Genomic DNA, 24,387 nt, shown 5'->3' with positions numbered 1-24,387 from the left:
TTAGTTGAATACTGAACCATGAACATCCTGCCTATGTACTCAGAAGGCAGTTTTGACAATGACTGCCTTGAACAAAATTGCTGATGTAAAGTTTGCTTTCATTCCATTCACCTGTGTATCTATTAGGACTGAATTTCTTCTGTACTTTCATGTTTGCTTTAATCGACGTGTCTGTTGTCTGGAAAATTTATAGTATTGAGCAAAGACAGTCCACTACAGTGTCTCTTCTATTTTCCAGTTGTAAGCTGACTGGACTGACTTCATTGGATTTAGTTTCATGTATAAGCTTTGACAAAATTTTGAAAATCATATGAAAGAAAATTTGAATATGGTTCACGTCATAAAGTTCCCCTGGTGCAATTTTTACATTGTCATATTGTAATTTGGATTGATAACAATATTGATATGAAAAAGTTGTCATACCATTCTTGCATGACCATCCATCATATGTAGTATTTTGCCATAGCCAACCTGTTTTGGGGTGCTGTTGCTGTTGCTGCAGTTCTCTGTGGATGATTCTGGATGGAAGGGTGAGTAGGTCCACCAGCAGGTCATCTCCCCACACCCGCTTGTACACCCCTGTTGTGAAGTCATAGCGAACCTGGTTGTATATTCTGGCACTGGTTGAAGTCAGCCGGATTGCTACTTCTGGTTCCCGAACCCCCTGCTGGGAGGCCACTTTGGGTCAATATCAGATCTCATGCCATCTGTGTCCATGTGTACATTTGCTTCAACCTTGGGCAGTGCCATTTCTATTACCCCATATTTTAGGTAGTAACTCAGATTACCAAAGGAAAATTTTGATTTTCATTTTGAGTCTTTAAGGCAGTAACATGTGCACTCTTACTAATATTGAATGGCAGAACCTAGGTCTCAACATATTTAACATTATTCTGTAGAATTATTAGCATGACTAACAACCTTAATTATTACTACTACTACTACTACAACTGCTGCTACTTCTTTACTATGAGTCATACTACCACTACTGAAACTACAGATTTAGTTACAACTATTGGCTTGACTTATTTTCAGGTTTGCTCCGACTCATTGTTCAGTTGCAGTGTTAAAGTGACTGAGAGAGACATAGTGTGATTATTAAAAAAGAAAAGTGACTGTGCTGCACTTGTGCTCAGGACACTCCATTAAAGTCTGGCTAGATAGGATTTGTGGTACCCTTAACCTCTTCCTTTGAATCTTTAGCTTAAGTGATTGCTTAATTTTTGTTTTCGGGTATTTGCGTAGAGTGTCATGCATATCTAAGTTTGTTAAGAATAATGTAACGGGCTTATTATCCAGCAGTAATTGATGGTGCTTGGACAGATTATACTAGACAGCCACACTGTCCTAGTGAATAAATTGTGTTGGTACTTTGTTTGGAGTAAGAAAGTTTTCGTTGTATCAGTGGCCTGACCGCGTTGAGTTATGGTTTCATTAACTATTTATCATGTGCTTTGATAAAGATACAAGTTAATTAGTTATTTATTGCAAATGAAAAGAACAAGAGTAATGTGCCAGATGACACAAGTATCCCAGTTTCTAGCCCAAGTTGCCTTGTGTTAGGTAGTGAAACAGTAAGCCCCTTCCTTTCTTTCACTAGATACTGAAGCAAAAGCATAATAATTTTAGTTTTTCTATAAAATGGAAATATTCATCTGAGTGAAACTTCCTTAGGAAAGGTTAGGGATAGGCTAATTTGTTTTGGATAAAAGGAAAGAAGATGGTGTTCGTTTATTTTCTTTGAACTCATATTATATGATAGAGAACGAAAAGGATTGACATGTTTAGGAGACACTTAAATAGCTTGACAACCTCCAAATCTCGGAAGTTTTCATGGTTCATGTTCATCTTAGCTAACGTAAAGTCTTTAGTCTTACTGTATTTTATTTGTTTTCCGTGTGATTTTCTTCCGATAAAAAGTGAAAAAAGAAAATGTACGTTATGGAGTGGTTGATCAAGTTGGTTGTGTGTTTGTAGCACTTAAAACTTTGCTTGCTTGTTTATTTTCTTAAAATGACATACTTTTATTCGGTAGATTGACATTATAACAGGGGGTGACTGTAAGGTTGAGATGCTTTATCGGATCACATTACTTTGTAAAAATATGAGATATTAAAGAAAAGCTACAAAAAAGTCCCTTGAACTCCGGATATTTTTGTGTTGCTTAATTACGTTTTACAAGACTGAATGTTATAAAATGACTCCTTTTAGAGTCCTGTTGTTGCAGACAGATGGATTCAGTCATATACAGGTAGTAGCTGGGGATGATTCCTTCAGCAACAGTTTCGTAAAAAGCTAAAGATATATGAAAAGCCATTGGTGATTGCCTGATTAGGAAGATAATTTATAAGTGACCTGAAGCTAATATTTTTGTAGTCCCTGCATAGTTTATAATGGTATTAACATACTCTCTCTAATCGTTTGAGGTGCCGAGTGGATTTTGATTTTCAATAATCCCAAGACGTGTACGATGGGATGTCAGTCTTAGGTAATTTTAGTATGGTAACTAAGATGCAAATCTAAAGGAATACATTAGATGTCGATCATTATCGCCGGAGTTTCCTCTTCCAAATATGTGTTGACGCATATATATATATATATATATATATATATATATATATATATATATATATATATCAGATTGGGGAAGAGCAGTGTGGTTTCAGAAGTGGTAGAGGATATGTGGATCAGGTGTTTGCTTTGAGGAATGTATGTGAGAAATACTTAGAAAAGCAAATGGATTTGTATGTAGCATTTATGGATCTGGAGAAGGCATATGATAGAGTTGATAGAGATGCTCTGTGGAAGGTATTAAGAATATATGGTGTGGGAGGAAAGTTGTTAGAAGCAGTGAAAAGTTTTTATCGAGGATGTAAGGCATGTGTACGTGTAGGAAGAGAGGAAAGTGATTGGTTCTCATTGAATGTAGGTTTGCGGCAGGGGTGTGTGATGTCTCCATGGTTGTTTAATTTGTTTATGGATGGGGTTGTTAGGGAGGTAAATGCAAGAGTTTTGGAAAGAGGGGCAAGTATGAAGTCTGTTGGGGATGAGAGAGCTTGGGAAGTGAGTCAGTTGTTGTTCGCTGATGATACAGCGCTGGTGGCTGATTCATGTGAGAAACTGCAGAAGCTGGTGACTGAGTTTGGTAAAGTGTGTGAAAGAAGAAAGTTAAGAGTAAATGTGAATAAGAGCAAGGTTATTAGGTACAGTAGGGTTGAGGGTCAAGTCAGTTGGGAGGTGAGTTTGAATGGAGAAAAACTGGAGGAAGTGAAGTGTTTTAGATATTTGGGAGTGGATCTGGCAGCGGATGGAACCATGGAAGCGGAAGTGGATCATAGGGTGGGGGAGGGGGCGAAAATTCTGGGGGTCTTGAAGAATGTGTGGAAGTCGAGAACATTATCTCGGAAAGCAAAAATGGGTATGTTTGAAGGAATAGTGGTTCCAACAATGTTGTATGGTTGCGAGGCGTGGGCTATGGATAGAGTTGTGCGCAGGAGGATGGATGTGCTGGAAATGAGATGTTTGAGGACAATGTGTGGTGTGAGGTGGTTTGATCGAGTGAGTAACGTAAGGGTAAGAGAGATGTGTGGAAATAAAAAGAGCGTGGTTGAGAGAGCAGAAGAGGGTGTTTTGAAGTGGTTTGGGCACATGGAGAGGATGAGTGAGGAAAGATTGACCAAGAGGATATATGTGTCGGAGGTGGAGGGAGCAAGGAGAAGAGGGAGACCAAATTGGAGGTGGAAAGATGGAGTGAAAAAGATTTTGTGTGATCGGGGCCTGAACATGCAGGAGGGTGAAAGGAGGGCAAGGAATAGAGTGAATTGGAGCGATGTGGTATACCGGGGTTGACGTGCTGTCAGTGGATTGAATCAAGGCATGTGAAGCGTCTGGGGTAAACCATGGAAAGCTGTGTAGGTATGTATATTTGCGTGTGTGGACGTATGTATATACATGTGTATGGGGGGGGTTGGGCCATTTCTTTCGTCTGTTTCCTTGCGCTACCTCGCAAACGCGGGAGACAGCGACAAAGTATAAAAAAAAAAAAAAAAATATATATATATATATATATATATATATATATATATATATATATATATATATATATATATATATATATATATATATATGTATCAGATAAATGTGCTACTCTTTAAAGCCATCTTACGTTGGAGCATTATAACACCGTAATGAAATTACCAAACCGTTACATTAATGAATAACTGAAGTAGCCTCCAGTATTGCCAGAATGTTTATCATATTGATACTGTTTTAACTTAAGATTCGTTTCTGTCTTGTTCATTTACGTGAATGAATGATGCCATCACCACCTATATTTACCTGAAAAATACAACTACCACTAATACAATACTAGCACTAGTTTTATAACTTAGAATTGACATTTTTAATTGCATAAGTAGTCCAGCTATTTAGAAGATGCATTTCTTTATTTATCTTGGCCAAGGTAATACGTAAATAAATCCTAATCCTTCAAGACAATAGAATATATCATTTATCTTAATTCTAGTCTGAAATGTTCAACTGCAAACAACATACACTCTACAGAAAACATTCTAAACAAAGCGAAAATGGATGAAAAAAAGCTACCTATTGCTTTACAAAAAAATAAAGCAGTCGATGAACTAATGCATACACGACAAAAAGCTACGGCACAAAAATAAAGCTACTCACCATTTAGGGTAAAAAAAAAGATAAAAATATCCTCAAATTCAGGGGCCAGTTTTAAGCGGCTTTGTTGACGAAATTCAATTTTAGCTTCGTCGGGAGAGCATGGAGGGAGAACCCCAGCTTGGAGCAAGGTAAAGGACATTTGCTGCTGCTTATCTTTGTAGCTGTCGACTGAGAATGTATGTAATCGATCTAGACTGAGTTCAATAAAGAACAGGGAAGAAATGCTCAGCTCGGCATACAGTGTGGGGAGTAAATTATATCTTGATTGACTGCGAATCAACGTTGTGACGGGAGTGGATTGGTAGTATATTTATTTCTTGCTGTAACTATTGCGGTTTTTAATTGGTTCATATTCGACAGGTTGGATGTTATTAGGTTTCAAGCTTAAATATGAATGGCGCTTCGATAAGCGTTTTCCATTGAATATTTTACGGGTTAATGACAATGGATAGTATGGTCTTTGTCTCTTACTTTTTGAACACTCCTTTCTACTTGTCATGCGCTAAGTGAATGGGAACTTCTTTGTGTCGGTGAATAGAGTCAGCCGTTATACCTATCTCCAGCCAACAAACAGTTAAGAGATATGTATATCCAGCATACCAAGTTATAGTATTCTGTTGTGTACTTCCGGCATACGTGTGTTATACATATGTAACGTGTCAGTATATGGTAGTGCGAGGGTTATAGTGTTTTGTCTACAAAGTGAGATGTACGTACTTTCTAACACTGAGTGTTCATTTACTTTGTTGATTAAAATCAAGAGGTGCATAACCACAGTATTATTTTGCTGTTAGATTTAATATTCAAAGGGATTTTGGGTAATCTGGCTTGTTAAAACCGACCATCGTGTCAGGTGAGGATAATGCAGGCAGGCGGCCTGAGGAATAATAATGCCTCGCGACACGGCAAAGCTCCCCACCTTTTTTTCTCCTTGTTTTTCTTGTCACCGGAATGTATAAAGCAGTTCTAGTCGTGCGTGGTACTGCCAGTCATTTACTTATTAACGTTAGATTTAACTGCGGTGTAAATGTATGTGTTTATCATTCTTCCTTGTAACGCTAGCAGAAATGATGAGTTGTTATTTGTTTAGTGTAGGTTATTATAGTGTTCATCATGCGACAATGACGTGAAATGTACACACGCTGTGCAGATATACAGCCGGCTAGAGCATTACTCCGCTTTATCTGGTAAGTTATAACATTCAGTCGGTATGTTTTGTGCTACCTCAGCCAGGCTATGGTAAACAGTAATAGCCTAGGTGGTGTTATGGAGTTAGGGTTCTCCCTCAGCTGTCCGAGGCTTACCTCCCCCTCTTCCTCCAGTTCTCCCCGTCTTCTCAGGCGGAGTTTGGGGGCCACACGGGCCAGCATTCTTTATGGCTTGCTTACGCTACTTTATCAGTTACCATAGAAACAAGAAAACATAAAGAGACTAGTTAGTGTAAATATATTTAGATATTTCGGTATGCATACACTACAGTATTAGTTACTTACAGTAAATTTGGAAAACTAATTAGTTTTGTTACCAGACAGTTATAATGGAGAATAATGAAATGTTTAGATGGAAACAATATTATATTTTCTGGGAGCCACAAGACCCTCGTGTATCTAACCTCGATCACCCTGGGAAGGACCCTCATACATGACGCGGAGTAAGAGGCATTCTGGATCATTTCTGTCTTATTTATGCACAACATTATACCCTGAAGGAAATATTAGCAATATTTTGAATGAAGATATTGCGTGATACTTGAGGCAAATGGCTGGAGCCCGTGGGAGGAGGGCGTCCATTGTGTCTTGTGGTTGATGGGATGTTGTGGTCTCGGTGCTTGACGACCGTTGCTCACGCTCAAGCTAACCTGCAGCACCTACACTCACCGGTACCCGCAGATATTGTCTTCGCCCATTCGCCATCTTTATCCCTCCCCCGAGACCTCAGATTTTTTAGTTGAGGTGAATCCATTGGAGTAAAGTAGATATTGATTCCACACTTGTGTGATGTAGTGGTGAATGGTGTTGTCGGTTGCGGTGGTAATGGCGATGCGGTGGTATTAATGCCGGGGTAGGAAATGGGATTATGGAAGGTAAAGGTACCCACAATCGAGCGCTGGAAAGGCGGAAGGTGAAGGTGATTGATGATGGCATTGATAATGGTGCCGGCCGAAGTTGCGCCTGATTGATGACAGTGACGCTGAAAGCAGAAAAATGGTTCTGAGATTATCTGATGAAAAGGAGAATGTAACTCAGTGTGTTGATGTTTAAAACGAACAATAGAATTGACAAGAGTAGGTCACAAGACGGTGGAATTGTGTAAAAGGTTGCCGTGTGAACAGGTTGTGGTGGGGGAGAGGGCCGGCGTTAGGCGAGGATGGTGCTAATTCTGGCTGCAGAGAGTGGACGAGGGGGAAGACACCAAGATCAATAGATCAATATCATTCATCCTATTGTAGGGGGAAAGATTGTGGAGGAGGAATATGTAGTGTCGGAGGGCTGTGCTGGAGTGATAATGTTATAAGATGGATTAAAGGTGATGGTTCTGATGGTGAATGGAAGATGATGATAGTAGTAGGTGGTAGAGGAGTTACAAAGTAATGATGTTAGTAGACAAGGTTAACCTATCGTATTCTGTACAGCATCTTCACACTGCCGACTGTATTTGTATTTATATGTAAGTTCAGAGCAGACATTTTGGTGCATAAATGATCAGAAATATTCGGAAGCCTCGCTTGTTCGTGACCAAGATGTAGAGGCTAAGGTTAGGAGGAAACTTGTCGGCTCCCACACACACACACACCGACCCCTCACTGTCAAGCCACTTGCTGACACCACTTGAAGCAAGCACTTCTCAGCATAGGTTCATTCCTTGTTTAAAGTGTCAAGGAATGTAGAAACACCTGATGATTATATATAATTATCTATGATGAATAAGTGTCACAGAAGACAGACATCGTTTTATTAAGGACTGGCTGTAAATATAACATTGCCTGCTTATCAAAAACCGTTAATTCCGTAAAACATAAATGGTCAATATATCAGCCAGTTTTGTTTATATTACAACTATTTTTTATAGCAAAGGTTTGGGTGTTGGACCGCAACCGCACCCACTCAAAGCTAGCCGTCAGTTTGTTTTACTGGGTTTGATTGCACTTGTTTCCTTAATGAGATAAGAAAGTCATAATTGATTTGAACACGAACATGTGTATTTTCGGACGTAAATGCTGACGTTTCCTGCCTGGCTCTGGTATCAGCAATGGGCCCCCAACAGTGTATGATGTATTCTACACCTTCCACGTGTAGTCACACAATTATCGTCGCCAGACGAATTTAAGGATTTTAATTAGATACAAGAACTTTAGTTAACTATGATTTATCGTGTTGATTTAGTTGACAGGACAGGACGAAGCCATCTGGGAAAGCGACAGACAGACAGACACGCACACACAGCGGGCTGCTCTATCGCGGGCAGACGCCGAACAGAAGCCGGTGCGACACACACCGGCTGGCCGCTCCCTGGTAGGCTTGGCCGCCCCCCAACCCCTCCCTCTCCTCTCACACTGCCTCTGCTTGTCATGTATTACTCCAACCCTTGAGAGGGAGCGAGAGCGCTCCGAAGAGTAACTGAGACGTCAATAGGGGATTTTTTGTTCCCCATCGTCTCGCCTTTGTGGTTTCGTTATCGTAAGCGTAATATGTTCTCTAGTCCTGCACACTACTGTCCTCTCACACCTTAGTTCCTCATGTGCTTGTGCATGCATGAACTATATGTAGAATATTTACACGTAAAGCTGAAGACTTTCCATCAACCGTACATATTCAAAGCAGGACACTTCTTCCTACTTAGTAATGAGTTAAGGTAATAGCAGTGATCTCTGTAAATTTACTGAAGAAATTACTCATGTAAATCGCAGATGTACATGATAGGGTGCCGGGAAGCGAGTGAACAAGTACGCGCGCGCGCACGCACACACACACACAGTTTTAAATCTAGATGCACGAGGGTTGCTGGATGTGACCCTAGCATTGTCGAGAGATAGGCTGCTTGACATACGTAAGTGCGGAGCATGTTTGCAGCTGATCAATTCTCCTCTCGTCAAAAGCTGACACACCCAACGTCCTTGATCAAGTCATCGTCCCTTTGTGTCCTGGGTCAACTGGTGACCACAGTGGCCAAGGGAGCTAGACGTACACCGCCCCACGACCAGTGATGGTGGCTAGGCCAGGCCAGCCAGGGAGCGACCCGCCCCACAGACACCAATCAACCAACACGGGAACCTCATCAACCAATAGTACCTTCTTCACCATCCCAACGAACCCTCGCAGGTTGCGCATCTTCCTGCCCACTTTGTCTAGGGTGAGAGAAACACACACAGTTATCCATAACACCAAGACACTGGACCAGAAATAACGGTATAATTTAAAAGGAAGGGGGGTGGTGGGGGGTTGCAACACACTTTGGAAAGGTTCTTCAGTAGTAGTCATGGAATAGAGTAAATTACCAACATATGATATCAGAGCGAAGACTACCAGTACATTCTAAACACTTCTAGGCAAATACTTAAATGGTATTCGTTATTCATAAAGTGTACGCGGATTTCAAATTTTCTTTTCAGATTAGCGGCTAAATTACTTTCACGGAGAATCTGGCGGTTGAAATTGTCACATTTTCTAGTCACTTTTTTGGTATACATTGATGGTCCTAATATCGGTGACCCGGAAAACAGAATATTCCAGACATGGTGAGCATGTCAGAAGCGTTGAAAAATTCCTGATTTAAGATCGTCAGCGTGATGTCCACGTCATTATATTCTCTGCGCTTGGTGGTTGGCCTTCATAGCAAATTTCCTGGCAACATTATAGGAATATAGTATCTTAATAATGTCCTTCACTGGATAACTTCGTCACAGACCATCAGGTCTTCTGTTAGTTGGCTTAGCTAAGGTAACGGGTTTTTGGGGAGGATTACCCAATAGGCTCTTGAGCTCAGGACTTCACCACTTGACTGGCGGCCCTGATATTGTATTGTCTTGGCACCTACAGCGCATTGTATCTTCATTCATTCATCATCACTATAGGGTCTCGTTCCTCACTGCACACGAAAACTGGGCAAAGCTAAGTTGGAGTAAGCTGTGTTATAGTTGGGTTCTCTGAGTATGATTCGCAAGAGGAAGAAGGTTCTGCGTTTTCTGTTGTATTATTACTACTACTTCAGGTGTGAGCTTGAGGATGCTCCTCACCCCACGGCAGAACGTTAGATATTCGGAGCTAATCCGAGGAAGTCGAGGAGAGAGGACTTTCAAAAGATTCACCTCCTCTGAACCTTGGGGTATGAATGACTTGGTCCTTAAGAGCCAGGTCAGAGGCCTCGCCATCATACCCAAGAGTCGCAACGTCGTGCTCAGGAATCGTACCTTCGTGATCGTACCGTCGTGCTCAGTGATCGTACCGTCGTGCTCACGGATCGTACCTTCGTGCTCAGGGATTGCACCGTCGTTCTCAAGGGGCTAAGGACTGGAGACTGAGGTGGGTGGCCTTTATGCATCCAGACAACAAAAGTCTAATCCAGTCATTTGGAAGACCCGCTGAGCTGCAGGGGCGAGCCAGCGTGCACGACTGTCACAAGGAAGAATAACTCACCTCGACATGCAAAGAGATTCCTCACACACACACACACACACACACACACACACACACACACACACACACACGGAAAATGAATCTTTCAGATCCGGGAAGTGACGTGGGATCATATGTTGCGCCAGACTGATTACAGGAAAAAAAAAAAAAAAAGTCATTTTGCCTGAGTAGACTTGTATGATGGGGTGAGGAGAGAGATCCCGACCAAGAGGAGTAGCGTGGTGTCCCGGGCCAGACCTCCTGATGTAGGGGTGGAGGAACCTTCGCAAAGTGTGAGCAGTAGTAGTGGACGGTAGGGAGGTTCTGGGGTAATCAGTCATACCACTTCAGCCTGATTAACTTCTTCCTGTGGCAGTACGAGATCCTAGTGAGAGAAAACTCCTCTATGATATTTTCTTATTTGTATTAATGCATTTTCTTTGTAAGGAGGATGTGACATGTAAAGTTGTAGTGGCAGCCAGTTCTACGTTGCAAGGCCTTGAGGATGTTGAGACGGTAGTGTTTATGGTTAGGGTACGGCACCCGTCATCTGTCAACCTTCACATGTAAACTATATTTCACGAGATTAGGTTTCCTCGCAAGGTGGGGGGGGGGGGGGGATGTGCATTTAGACTGGTGGCTCCGCTAGTTGGGGGCGGCGGGCGGGAGGCGGACATACTGGGTCCGCTGGCGTTCGTGTACTGAGGAAAACACGACCACAGTTCACGTATGATGCAGCGTATTGCCACGGTGGACTGGCGGACAACACGCGAAGCACGTCATTCCCTGTAATAACAAAATGTAATTCAGGAGATAAAGGTAATAAGCAAGTCTTAAATGTTGGTAAGCTTGAATTAGGAGTATAATGAGCAGGATTGTGCGATGGACGACGAGGCTTGGGGCGGTGGGAGGGGGGGGTGGGGACACGTCGATAGCTATCGTACAGCAGATTTGGAAAGCTGCCTAGAATTCATGGACGCGGTTGAAGAAAAGGCTATTTTTTTGTATTCGGATTTATAGGAAGTAGTTTTAGCACTCAGGTTGGAGCTTCAAGAGCTTGAGGACGACGTTACGGCTGTAGAACATGTCGTTACGACCCTCGAACACGTCGTTACGACCCTTGGGCACGACGATACTACTCTTGAACACGTCAGTACGACCCTGGAGCACGTCGGTACGACCCTGAGCACGACCGTACGATCCTTGAGCGCGACGGTGCGATTCTAAAGTTTGTTGGTACGACATGATCACGTCGTTACGACCCTTGGGTATGGTGGCTGGGTCAGAGCTATACCTAAGGGTCGTACCTTTGTGTTCAAGGGGGGTCACTGTAAACTTCGGGACGTAAGAGCCAGACATTTCCATTACGTGTACGACTGTTCGTATATACAGGAGGGACGTCCTCTAACATACCCGTGTCTTAACGAGTTGAAAAATACGTTATATACTTCATCAGGGCTGGTAGGGGAGCGGCTGTAGTGCTCACACCAACCGCCGAGGTGATTCCGAGGCTCCGCCGTGTGGCATGACTTGTGGTCTCCCGTTTTAGAATGGCCAGCCCAGGGTGAAGGAAGGAAGGCCGTAGAGTCTTTGGCAAGTAGGTCAGGGGAGAAGCACTTCATGGGACTCCGTTTGTTGTGGGGTGGGGGGGGGGGGGGTGCAGTCGTGAGGGGTTTTATGTAAAGTCAGGTCATTAGCAGTTACATACCCAACCGTCCTTGTTAGTGAAGCCAAGATGAGAGAGTACTATTGTGACCCCGGTTTTGTCGTGAGGTCAGATTCATGAAATATGGCAGTGACGTTAGTTGACGAGACGGGTATAAACAGTTGACCACTTGACTCACGGGGAGAAGAACCAACCCCCCCCCCCCCCCCCTCCTTCCTCCTCGTATTCGTGATAGGTCAGAGAGGGAGACAGACAGATAGACGGTAGGGAATCTCCATGATATTTTGGAAGGTTTGGGAGAGACGGTCACGAGACGAGAGACGGGAGGAGGTACAGGAAGCGACGTACGACACATACAGACATCTCCATCTTTAAACACGTCCCTCATAAAAGATGAAAAAAGAAAAATGACTCATTTTGTGTTGGGCAGCAGCCACCCGGAGCGAAATCTTGTAATAATGTAATGATTCTTAGGTCCGGCTCACAAGCAGATCGTAAGATTACATATGAACTTAATGTAATGCATAAGCAGAAAAAAATCGTTTTTGTAAAGATATATAATTACACACACACACACACACACACCACACACACACACACACACACACACACACACACACACACACACACACATGTAGTCATTACATATCGTGTATGTTCCCTACACAAGAACAAGAACACGTACACTGCTGGGAAGGAACGAAAAAAAAAAAAAAAAACTGTAGAAAGGAGGAGGATCAGCAATTGGTGTCTTAATCCAGAAATAACGTGGGTGTTGTACACGCAGGAGGGAGGGGGCGACCCACCACCTGCCACCCCTCACGCTATCCTCCCATTACTTGGCCACCCTTCTCACCCCTAGTGGGCAGCGCCTGACCTGGCCACTCCTTGTGGGGAGCCATTACTTGGCCACCCTTTGTGAGGAGCCCCTTACTTGGCCTCCCCTTGTGGGAAGCCATTACCTGGCCACCCCCTATGGGGAGCCATTACCTGGCCACCCCTTGTGGGGAGCCATTGCCTGGCCACTCCTTGTGGGGAGCAATTAGCTGGCCACCCCTTGTAGGGAGCCCCTTACTTAGCTACCCCTTGTTGGGAGCCCCTTACTTGGCCACCCCTTGTGAGGCGCCATTATTTGACCACCCCTAGTGAAGAGCCATTACCTGGCCACCCCTAGTGGGCAGGCATTACTTGGTCACAGCACACTCGTACCTCGGTCCCGTCGTATGCTTGCCTAGATACCCCCATACCTTGCATGGGTAACCCCTTCCCCTACCCCGTTAACAAGGTACGCCTAGCCCATACAAGGTACCCTTTACCCATACAAAGCTTCCCCTGACCCTTACCTAGAGGTAACCCCTCGCCCTTAACGAGGTACCCCTCACCTTTAACGGGTACCCCATCACCAGTACCTGTGCATCGTCACTTACGTACGCTACCCCTCACCATTACTGAAGTGCCCTTAGCCCTTACTTTGTTACCCCTCACGTTTACGTACATAACCCCTCACCCTTACCTTTATGTACTTGTACCCTTATTTAGGTACCCTTTCAACCTTACTGAGGTCCTGATTAATTTACTTGATTAATTCTTTAACCCTTTTTTGGCTACCCCCCTTCCTGTCCCTTGCTGATCAACCAAATGGAGAGAGAGAGAGAGAGAGAGAGAGAGAGAGAGAGAGAGAGAGAGAGAGAGAGAGAGAGACCAGAGAAACGGCTCCCACACACAGCTGCGTGTCTGTGGACTTGGCCATTGATGTCTCACTCAAAAGCTTCGGTGTTGCGTAAGATAGCCATTCACTTCTGGCTGGAGCACAGCCATTCATTGCTACAAGGGACACTGCTATTCACAGCTGGATAGATCACAATCATTCACTGCTGCTTGGGACAGAGCTTTTACTTTCTGGCCGGGTCACAACTATTCACTTGCTGCTTTTCTCAACCCTTTTTTTTTTTTTTTTTTTTTTTTTTTTTTTTTTTTTTTTTTGCATATAAGTAACGCTTATCACCTTCGAAATCTGAGGGTGTTCCACATTAACGACGAGAATCTACTTTGGACTTGAAAATGAATTTTTGAAGATAAATTTGGGTAACTTAGGCGTATGAGTTCAAAAGTCCGTCATGTTGCAAATGCTTTCGAGTTTTACTATCGGCGTTGGCCCCTCTTTTCCATATTAAACCATAGTTGCTAAATATCATAATTTTTGGAATAAGAAAGCTCCGGCGAGGATCAAATCCCTTTAACAGTAGAACGGTCGCGTGTTATACGGAGCCGCTCAGCACACGCTAAGCTCTTTGTATATTGGCTAGGCTCGTCTTTCCTCCACGAGATGTGATGATACTAATATGTCGTTAGGGATGTTTACAGTCAACACGGGCTCAGACATGTTTAAATCTCTAGTCTTGTGTTGGTCGGTAGCTCTTTCCCTCTTAGATTACTATTTCCCCAGTTTACTGTCACATAGCAAAGGATGTTAGTCGCTGTGTTAATTACTAACGTACAGACATTACCCAAGCATCTTTATTTCCCCTTATCCTATCATATCCTATCTTTTCCTGTATCATTTTACTCTTCAAGACAACATTTTGAATATTTGTTCACTATAGAAAAAAACAGCAACCAGTAGAAATATTATCAAGCCAGGACTTGAATTTCAGTGAAAATTTCACAATTACTTGGTTCTTAACTCTGAGTCAAATTATATTTGGTTTTCTAAAGTTAGAAGTGATGGGTATGAATTTGAAATGTTAATACATTAGATTTACAGCCCATAAGGTTACAATATGGAGTTTGAATTTTATCCTGACCCTCTTATCCCTGCTCCTGAGTGTAGTGCTGTCCCCTCTCATGAAGGGGTCGTGGTGATACCACAAAAGACACGAAAAGAATTTTATATTTTAACATATAATAATGAAACTAACAAACGTGACAAAACAAGTTTAAAACATGAAAGCCGTAGTGTAACTTATGGTTAAGAACATCATGTTGACTTTTATCTGTTTAGAGATAAAAGTCTAATAAAAGCAGTTGAAAAAGCTATTTACAGAATGCATATTGTCGAAAATATATTTTGTATCATTAACTTGTCTGTAAAGCTTTACTGAATAAAGTAGATGTCGCAGAAGTATGCTTTTATATAAGTTAATTCTTATTGTACCAGTGAAGATACTTGAGGCTGAAGAAAATAAAGGAAATTAGGCTGTCACCATTATTGTAAACTGATCAGTAATGATAACTAATGTGTGTGTGTATATATATATATATATATATATATATATATATATATATATATATATATATATATATATATATCTTTTTTAAAGATCTCTTTCATAGGCTCCTGCAGTCCGTGTCTGCGCTACTTGCAGTAGCAGGGAAATGTGGACTCCTTTGGAGTGAGAGTTCTTTGACAGACAGTACTCACAATGATACAGCCTCGCCAGAGATAACTGCTCACGGCGATATATATATATATATATATATATATAAAGGATGACAATAGCTTTACATTGACCGATCAGTACTGTGAATAAGGATGGTGGAAACTGTAAATTATTAACTATTTACCGTTGGTGTACATTGTGCAGTTTGGCGAGTCTTGTATATTGATAGCCCCTGTTGGTTGCCTCGTGACCAGCTGTTGCGGCGAGGGAGGCTAGGACATCTGCATCATCTGTGGTCATCACTTGGCACAGATGCTTAGTTTACACTCGTTCTTTCATAACTTACATTTCCTAACGCTACCCATATATTACAGACGACTCTTGGAGGAACTGCTTGAGACCGTCCAACGCCCGGGCTCCGACCGCACTAACTCCGAGGCTGTCTCCGACTGGCTGACCGACACAAGGGCTGTGTTACAAGTTACCAATCATGTAAGTTGGCTTGAATCAGTATGAGACAGCGTACGCTTACAAATTAATGAAAAAAAAAATGTCTTACGTATCAGGAATTTGGCTACTATTCATAACTTATGGAGTAAAATTTAGAGCCAAATCCCGGCGCTTGGAGAAATTTCGCGGCAACCTAGAAAACCGCCAAACTGATCATTAGCGTCGCCGTCTCCATGGTAACTGGAACAAAGTGCGCACGTGCAATAGGATTTAGATTCTGAATATGATTACATTGGTCTTTCGATGTTGCTTTCAACACCGTTGTTGGCAGTATTTAAAACCTCTAACGAATTTAAAGTTTCGTGCATCACACAATGAGAATGTTATTGTCAACTGCCGTATATTTGTTACCGATGTACAAAAACATTTAATAAACAGCCTACATACATTCCATTAAATAAGGCCGTAACATTTTCTTGAAGTAGGGTGTCACATGACACCACTTCGGAGCACTGCATTATTATTCGCACAACCAGCCACCCATGAGCTCTCTGTAGCCATTTATGGTGGCTCCATTGAAGTGATTTTTTTTTTTTTTTTTTTTTTTTTTTTTTTTGCTTTGTCGCTGTCTCCCGCGTTTGCGAGGTAGCGCAAGGAAACAGACGAAAGAAATGGCCCAACCCACCCCCATACACATGTATATACATACGTCCACACACGCAAATATACATACCTACACAGCTTTGAAGTGATATCATAGATATAGTCAGTGACTGGATCTTAAATATTTATCACGTGAAGAACTGCATGTAATCATGGGTGGTGAACTTTGATAAAATGATAGTAAAGAGCTAGAATAAAAAAAAAAAAAAAAATGCTAGGTTATTGTGCAAGCAGTGTAAAAACAAAATAATTCGTTTTTCTCCACCAAAGCTGTTTATGATGAAATGAGGGTCTGCGTAGACTTTGGAATGAAGCTCAAGAAAGAAATACCACTTCCAAGTGCTCCAATCTTACCGGGAACTGTCTGTGATGGCTGCCCAGTAAGCCAGCACTTCAGTCAGTGGTTGTCAGGTTACATTCTTCTGACCCAGATAGCTGTCATTTCTTTCTGCCTCATTCACATGTGGACCATTGGTATTCTGTCCAAAAACAATCTCATACATAACAGTTGAAAACCCCTAACTCACACAGCTCAATGTTCGTAACTCATCTTTTACTGTAGTGAGCGCTGTGTGCTAGCCCTGCCTTTTGGCAAAATGGTAGGAGCATTAGATATTAAATAGGAACATATAGTTAGATAAAAGTGAGTGCTCAAATTACAGAGGTATAAGTTTGTTGAGTATTCCTGGGAAATTATATGGGAGGGTATTGATTGAGAGGGTGAAGGCATGTACAGAGCATCAGATTGGGGAAGAGCAGTGTGGTTTCAGAAGTGGTAGAGGATGTGTGGATCAGGTGTTTGCTTCGAAAAATGTATGTGAGAAATAGAAAAACAAATGGATTTGTATGTAGCATTTATGGATCTGGAGAAGGCATATGGTATAGTTGATAGAGATGCTCTGTGGAAGGTATTAAGAGTATATGGTGTGGGAGGCAAGTTGCTAGAAGCAGTGAAAAGTTTTTATCAAGGATGTAAGGCATGTGTATGCGTAGGAAAAGAGGAAAGTGATTGGTTCTCAGTGAATGTTGGTTTTTAGGCAGTGGTGTGTGATGTCTCCATGGTTGTTTGATTTGTTTATGGATGGGGTTGTTAGGGAGGTGAATGCAAGAGTTTTGGAAAGAGGGGCAAGTATGCAGTCTGTTGTGGATGAGAAAGCTTGGGGGAAGTGAGTCAGTTGTTGTTTGCTGATGACACAGCGCTGGTGGCTGATTCATGTGAGAAACTGCAGAAGCAGGTGACTGAGTTTGGTAAAGTGTGTGAAAGAAGAAAGCTGAGAGTAAATGTGAATAAGAGCAAGGTTATTAGGTACAGCAGGATTGAGGGACAAGTCAATTGGGAGGTAAGTTTGAATGGAGAAAAACTGGAGGAAGTGAAGCGTTTTAGATATCTGGGAGTGGATTTGGCAGCGGATGGAACCATGGAAGCGGAAGTGAATCATAGGGGGAGGGGGCGAAAGTTCTGGGAGAGTTGAAGAATTTGTGGTAGTTGAGAACATTATCTCGGAAAGCAAAAATGGGTATGTTTGAAGAAATAGTGATTCCAACAATGTTATATGGTTGCGAGGCTTGGGCTATAGATAGAGTTGTGTGGAGGAGGATGGATGTGCTGGAAATGAGATGTTTGAGGACAATATGTGGTGTGAGATGGTTTGATCGAGTAAGTAATAATAGGGTAAGAGAGATGTATGGTAATAAAAAGAGTGTGGTTGAGAGAGCAGAAGAGGGTGTTTTGAATTGGTTTGGTCACATGGAGAGAATGAGTTAGGAAAGATTGACCAAGAGGAGAGGATATATATGTCAGAGGTGGAGGGAACGAGGAGAAGTGGGAGACCCAATTGGAGGTGGAAAGATGGAGTGAAAAAGATTTTGTGATCGGGGCCTGAACATGCAGGAGGGTGAAAGGCGTGCAAGGAATAGAGTGAATTGGAACAATGTGGTATACCGGGGTCGACGTGCTGTCAATGGATTGAACCAGGGCATGTGAAACGTCTGGTGTAAACCATGGAAAGTTCTGTGGGGCCTGGATGTGGAAAGGGAGTTGTGGTTTCAGTGGATTATTACATGACAGCTAGAGACTGTGAATGAATGTGGTCTTTTTTTGTCTTTTCCTGGCACTACCTCGCACACATGTAGGGGGAGGGGGTTGTCCTGTGTGCTGGGGTGGCGATGGGAATGAATAAAGACAGACAGTATGAATTATGTACGTGTATTATAAGTATATGTCTGTGTGTATATATATGTACACGTTGAGATGTATAGGTATGTATATTTGCTTGTGTGGACGTGTATATATATATATGTGTATGTGGGTGGGTTGGGCCATTCTTTTGTCTGTTTCCTTGCGCTACCTCGCTAACGCGGGAGACAGTGACAAAAGTAAAATTAATAAATAAATAATTGTATATAGAAGCATTGGGTAGTAGTAGTTAGAAGGAATATTAGGTAGGAGCCTCTGCAAACACAAGAGTTGCCTCCTGTCAGCAGCCTGTTAAGAGTGAGGCAATAAAAGCTTAGAAGTGGCACGAAAGTTCACTAGTTATGGAGGCTATTGCTGTGGGCACTTGCTTAAGGGAGTTCCAGGTGGGAGCAAGTGTCAGGTTTAGGTGGAAAGACTGTCGGTGTCAGCCACATCCCCCTGTGCCTATCGCTAAACCAGGCCAAGGCAGAGGTATTTATGATTCTTTCCAAGTACATGTATTTTCTATTACTTCCACATGCCAATCTATCACTTCCTTAAGAGGAAAATAATTCTAATTACACATGCAATGGACACTGTTACAAGTCCTGCTGTGTTTAAGGGTCGCTAAGAGTGGAGGAAAAGAACAATTAGTGTGACTTGGGGTAATGTGTTTGTTTTGAAATCAGATTGGTTATCAGATTGCTTTACAGTGAGGGCTGAGTTGGGTAGGGTTTGGGATAGGTTTTGAGGGGATATTGCTTCTAAGGATTACTGTGTTGTCTCTGATCCAAATGCATTTGACATATGACCAGACAATTTTTATTTTTTTTTTTATTATACTTTGTCGCTGTCTCCCGCGTTTGCGAGGTAGCGCAAGGAAACAGACGAAAGAAATGGCCCAACCCCCCCCCCCCATACACATGTATATACATACGTCCACACACGCAAATATACATACCTACACAGCTTTCCATGGTTTACCCCAGACGCTTCACATGCCTTGATTCAATCCACTGACAGCACGTCAACCCCGGTATACCACATCGCTCCAATTCACTCTATTCCTTGCCCTCCTTTCACCCTCCTGCATGTTCAGGCCCCGATCACACAAAATCTTTTTCACTCCATCTTTCCACCTCCAATTTGGTCTCCCTCTTCTCCTCGTTCCCTCCACCTCCGACACATATATCCTCTTGGTCAATCTTTCCTCACTCATTCTCTCCATGTGCCCAAACCACTTCAAAACACCCTCTTCTGCTCTCTCAACCACGCTCTTTTTATTTCCACACATCTCTCTTACCCTTACGTTACTCACTCGATCAAACCACCTCACACCACACATTGTCCTCAAACATCTCATTTCCAGCACATCCATCCTCCTGCGCACAACTCTATCCATAGCCCACGCCTCGCAACCATACAACATTGTTGGAACCACTATTCCTTCAAACATACCCATTTTTGGGTATTTGTTGTCCTAATTTTTGCATTGTCTTTACCAAAGTTGTTTGAATGCTGTATATAACCTGGCAAGTCAAAAATCATTTACAGAAATGACAGTTTAATCTTTACTCAAATTACTAGAATATAATAATACAGGATATCCGTTAGCATCTAATTCCCTAATTCTTTTTTCAAGTATTGTCCCTGTGTAGACTTTACCTTGCCCATAATGTTCATTTTGATATGGTAAATTTACCATTTCAAGCAGTCATGCTTTATCAAACATTTGTAATATACTGTGAACTTTAGCACTGAGGTAATAACATAAGTGGGAATTAAATATTTTACTATTTTTATTAGACTTTAAGAAAGCTTGAGTACATAATGTAGTTCATAAACGTTCTAAATGCCAGAGTGAATATAACAGTAGTAGACTTTCAATTTGCCATCCCTATCAATGTGAGATCTCTCCTTAAATCTCTAGAAATGAGAGAAATAAAAATAGCTTGCAATCTTGTATAAAAAGACAGTACATTTTATCTACACAATATTTGGCGCAGAGACCCCCCCGTATATTTCCCCAATATTAGGTACACTTTCTTTCCATGGGAAATGTTGAGGACCCCTTCCTGACCTCCCGGAAGAGCTAATGCGAAGCTCTCGCAGGGCCCGGAAAATGACATTGCTCTTCCTTGGTGGAAAGTTGATCCCTGAGGCCTCTAACCACTGCTCACAACCCAACCACAACAAGGTATTCTAAAGGTATTACAGGTCACTGACATACCTGTTACTATGCCTCCTCTAGGTTGCACCTGGTTTTGGTGGAGTCTGGCAGCAGTGGTAAGTGGCATCCCTGCAACCCCTACATGGGTTGCTGGTTTATCTCCACATGCTTTAAGTGTCACTTGGCTGATTATAAAGTATTCCTGATGCTCCAGGCACCAAGTACTGTTGGTACATTGATTCTAAATTATATATTCTGAAAACTCCTATATTCTTTGTTTGGCTAGAATTCCACACAAGCCATTACATAAAATGCACATTCTGTACATTAACTATAAATTATTGTACCACAGAAATGTAAATTTTGCACAATTTTATTGTTTAATTATCCTAGCTAACAATACAGCATCCCACTGCAGGAGCAGTGCTTATATTAAAACACCAGATTACTTTTGAACACAGAGTCTCTCCATGACAAATCATTGTGCTACAAACTTTGTACCTGATCAAAGCTCCTGGATAATATTAAATTCTAGCACCAACAAGTTACAAGGAGCTGATGAGATATCAACATGAGAAATGCCCAAATATTCAGATCTATGGGCAATCAGATTTGTTCACTGGGAACCAGGAGCCAAATTCTTGAAAAACACACACTCCTGCCTGTTTACTATGAGGAACAGCGCGCCATCACCGACTAGAGTTAGTCTGAGGTGAGCATAAGCAGGACTGCTTATGTCAGCATCTACAATAACAAATATGGATCACTAAATAAGGACAATATTTGTACATGAACATACAAACTAACAATCTTTGGCAATACTCAGACTATGACTGAGATTACAAGTATAACTATATAAACATTTTGTGGAGGATCATGATAAAAAGTGGAATGTGGGCTGTACCTCTGTCTCACTATCATCAGAACTTGCTGCAACCCTGCTAGCACATACCAGGGAAGAGCTGGCAGCCCTCTGCCGGGGGCGTTCTCTGCCACAACCCAAACCTGGCCCCGCACCCTACATCCCGCCTCATCACGGGCATCAAACAATATCACAGTAATAATGGCAGTGTTCGCCAAAGTGAGTCCAGGCACACATGGCCTTCTCATAATTTACAGTTACTTTGACTTAATATCTAAGAAGGCTGCAGTGTGCCACAGCAATTCTACTTTGAGATGCATCAATGCATCACTGTTGCTCATTAGCAATGTCTCCCTGCCCAGTCTGTGACATTACTAGACAGGAACACATTTGTCGAACACTGGGTAGGCCTAAGTCCTGAGATTAATCAGGTTATTTGTATGACTCAGGGATGGATCATTACTGCAACATGCTAGCCACTGCCTTCAGGAGACCAGGCTTGAGTGATGCTGCGGCCACGTGTCGCGGCTCCGGCCGCTACTGTGTAGAGGATGCTGTAACCAGCACCCAAGTCCAACCGAACTGAAGTAAAAAAGAAAAAAATTAATAAATAAAAAATATATATTCTGGTGGGTCTTCAAAATCCAGGAGGAGAGACAAAGACACATCTCCATATAGAGCCTCTTCAAGATTCAATCCTTGGAAGTGCTTTAAAAACATAAACTCACTTGGACCTAGTCCAAATATAATCCAGACAAGTTATAGTTTTAAGGTTCCTTCTGAGCAACAAGAAGTAAATTTTTCATAATTGCAACCACAGCTGCTCCAGAGGCTCGTTCAACACTACAATCAAAAGGGACGGCAAAATATCAAATGATCAATTAAACTTCCCAAAAGCCATGCTACAGAAGTCTATAATTATACCTTAATGAACGCAACAGTGCACGCTGCTGTTGCCTGGGCGGTCCAGTGATGTTAACATACTACATAGGTGTTCCTCTGCCATAAATTTTGCCGAGGCTTGTGTTCACTTTACCTTGCCCGACAACACCACCGCTACAATACATTATTAGACACAAAAGTTAACAGCAGCCCAACCTTGACATTAGGGGCATTATAGGGATAAAATACAGTTTCACAACTGACCTCAGTTTCTGCATCATATTTGTATTTCACAATCAGAAAAGGGTCTACATCTTCAGTGCTACACAGTGGAACATGGTTCTTAGATTCACGCTAAAGGTTGAGAGATGGGGCTGCATTATTACTATTTACTCCCTCCTCTTCACTGCTTATAATCACACAAAAAAAGCATAAGAAAAGTCCAAGTTTCCTCTCTATATAACGTCAATATCTGTTTGTGATGCAGACTTTCGGGCAGTAAACATCAAGACAACTTAGCCTTCAGTCTAAGGTCAACATATTCAGAGAAAAGTTCCAAAATTGTGACACAAGAAAATTTCAAGTCTAAAAGAGGACCCTGCATCAGAATGTGTGACTCAAATCACCATCATCAGACAGACAGCAGGGTTTGAATATTGTTAACACTTAAAAAAGTTTGACTGCTGCTTCAACTTTTTTTTTATGCCACTTTGTGGTCACTTGTTGCTGGGTACAAGTACGAAGCATTACATAATTCTGGGAACAGTTTTTAGTGAATATTGATATCCTTTTTCAAGCATCGCTCCAGTTTAAGACTGATCACTCACACGTGTCAGTACAGGGGAAACTGCTAATCAACAAACACTTCTTGCCATGGAAGAAGTGGCCTTATATACTAGTGAGGGCTTACACCACCCTTCTAAACTAAAGAAAAAGCAAACACTGCACTTCTACTAATGGTACAGTCCCAGACATAACAGGTGTTGCACAAGGTGGCATGGTGCCGGAGTCTTCACTACTGGTGTTCAGTTTCCCCACCAGTCTGTTCCTGAGGCACCAGAAGCATTGTAGCTGTTGTAGCCGCTGCTGCTTCCGCTGAACCCTCCATACCCTGCATAATGGTTGAAGTGTGGTGGAGCTGAAATATATACATATACATTATTACAAGATGTCACACTAAATACGAGCTGAAAATTCTCTGACCCTCTTACTAAAGTGTTTCAAGTATACCCACATACACATGTATATACATAAACACCAACACACACATATACATACCTATACATTTCAACGTATGCATATATATACACACACAGACATATACATATATACACATGTACATATTCATACCTACTGCCTTCATCCATTCCCATCGCCACCCTGCCACACATGAAATGGCACCCCCTCCCCCTGCGTGCGCGAGAGGTAGTGCTAGGAAAAGACAACAAAGGCCACATTCGTTCACACTCAGTCTCTAGCTGTCATGTGTAATGCACTGAAACCACAGCCCCCTTTCCACATCCAGGTACCACAAAACTTCCCATGGTTTACCCCAGACACTTCACATGCCCTGGTTCAATCCATTAACAGCACGTCGACCCCGGTATACCACATCGTTCCAATTCACTCTTCCTTGCTGCCTTTCACCCTCCTCCATGTTCAGGCCCCGATCACTCAAAATCTTTTTCACTCCATTCTTCTACCTCCAATTTGGTCTCCCACTTCTCGTTCCCTTCACATCTGACACATATATCCTCTTTGTCAATCTCTCCTCACTCATTCTCTCCATGTGACCAAACCATTTCAAAACACCCTCTTCTGCTCTCTCAACCACACT

The 24,387-nt window shown here is 42.2% G+C and overlaps 2 protein-coding genes and 1 long non-coding RNA gene across 6 annotated transcripts in view; 1 reads left to right on the top strand and 2 right to left on the bottom strand.

Moving 5' to 3' along the window:
* The window catches only part of LOC139751241 (dynein intermediate chain 2, ciliary-like), a 31,816-nt gene extending 16,037 nt beyond the window's left edge, over positions 1 to 15,779 (bottom strand). For 2 of the 3 annotated variants that reach the window (XM_071666473.1, XM_071666475.1), the window contains exons 1-2: positions 5,994 to 6,074; positions 472 to 667 (exon numbers count right to left, since the gene is read on the bottom strand). In XM_071666473.1, the coding sequence (XP_071522574.1) occupies positions 472 to 667; positions 5,994 to 6,059 (262 nt within the window). In that variant the 5' untranslated portion in view covers positions 6,060 to 6,074. Of the gene's footprint in view, positions 1 to 471; positions 668 to 5,993; positions 6,075 to 15,531 lie in introns of those variants that run through there. The other variant, XM_071666476.1, reaches the window with a different exon arrangement.
* Positions 1 to 19,452, top strand: part of LOC139751242 (uncharacterized) — a 40,870-nt gene extending 21,418 nt beyond the window's left edge. For both annotated transcript variants that reach the window (XR_011713316.1, XR_011713317.1), the window contains exons 2-3: positions 15,722 to 15,839; positions 16,731 to 19,452. This is a non-coding gene — a long non-coding RNA (uncharacterized lncRNA). The remainder of the gene's footprint in view (positions 1 to 15,721; positions 15,840 to 16,730) is intronic.
* Positions 1 to 24,387, bottom strand: part of LOC139751082 (ATP-dependent RNA helicase DDX3X-like) — a 344,069-nt gene that overhangs the window by 244,498 nt on the left and 75,184 nt on the right. The gene's annotated exons all lie outside the window — the stretch shown is intronic.

This window comes from Panulirus ornatus, chromosome 11 (assembly GCF_036320965.1).
Source record: "Panulirus ornatus isolate Po-2019 chromosome 11, ASM3632096v1, whole genome shotgun sequence".
Taxonomy (NCBI): Eukaryota; Metazoa; Arthropoda; class Malacostraca; order Decapoda; family Palinuridae; genus Panulirus; species Panulirus ornatus.
The sequence above is the reverse complement of the archived record's forward strand: the minus strand, read 5'-3'. Positions and strand labels throughout refer to the sequence as shown.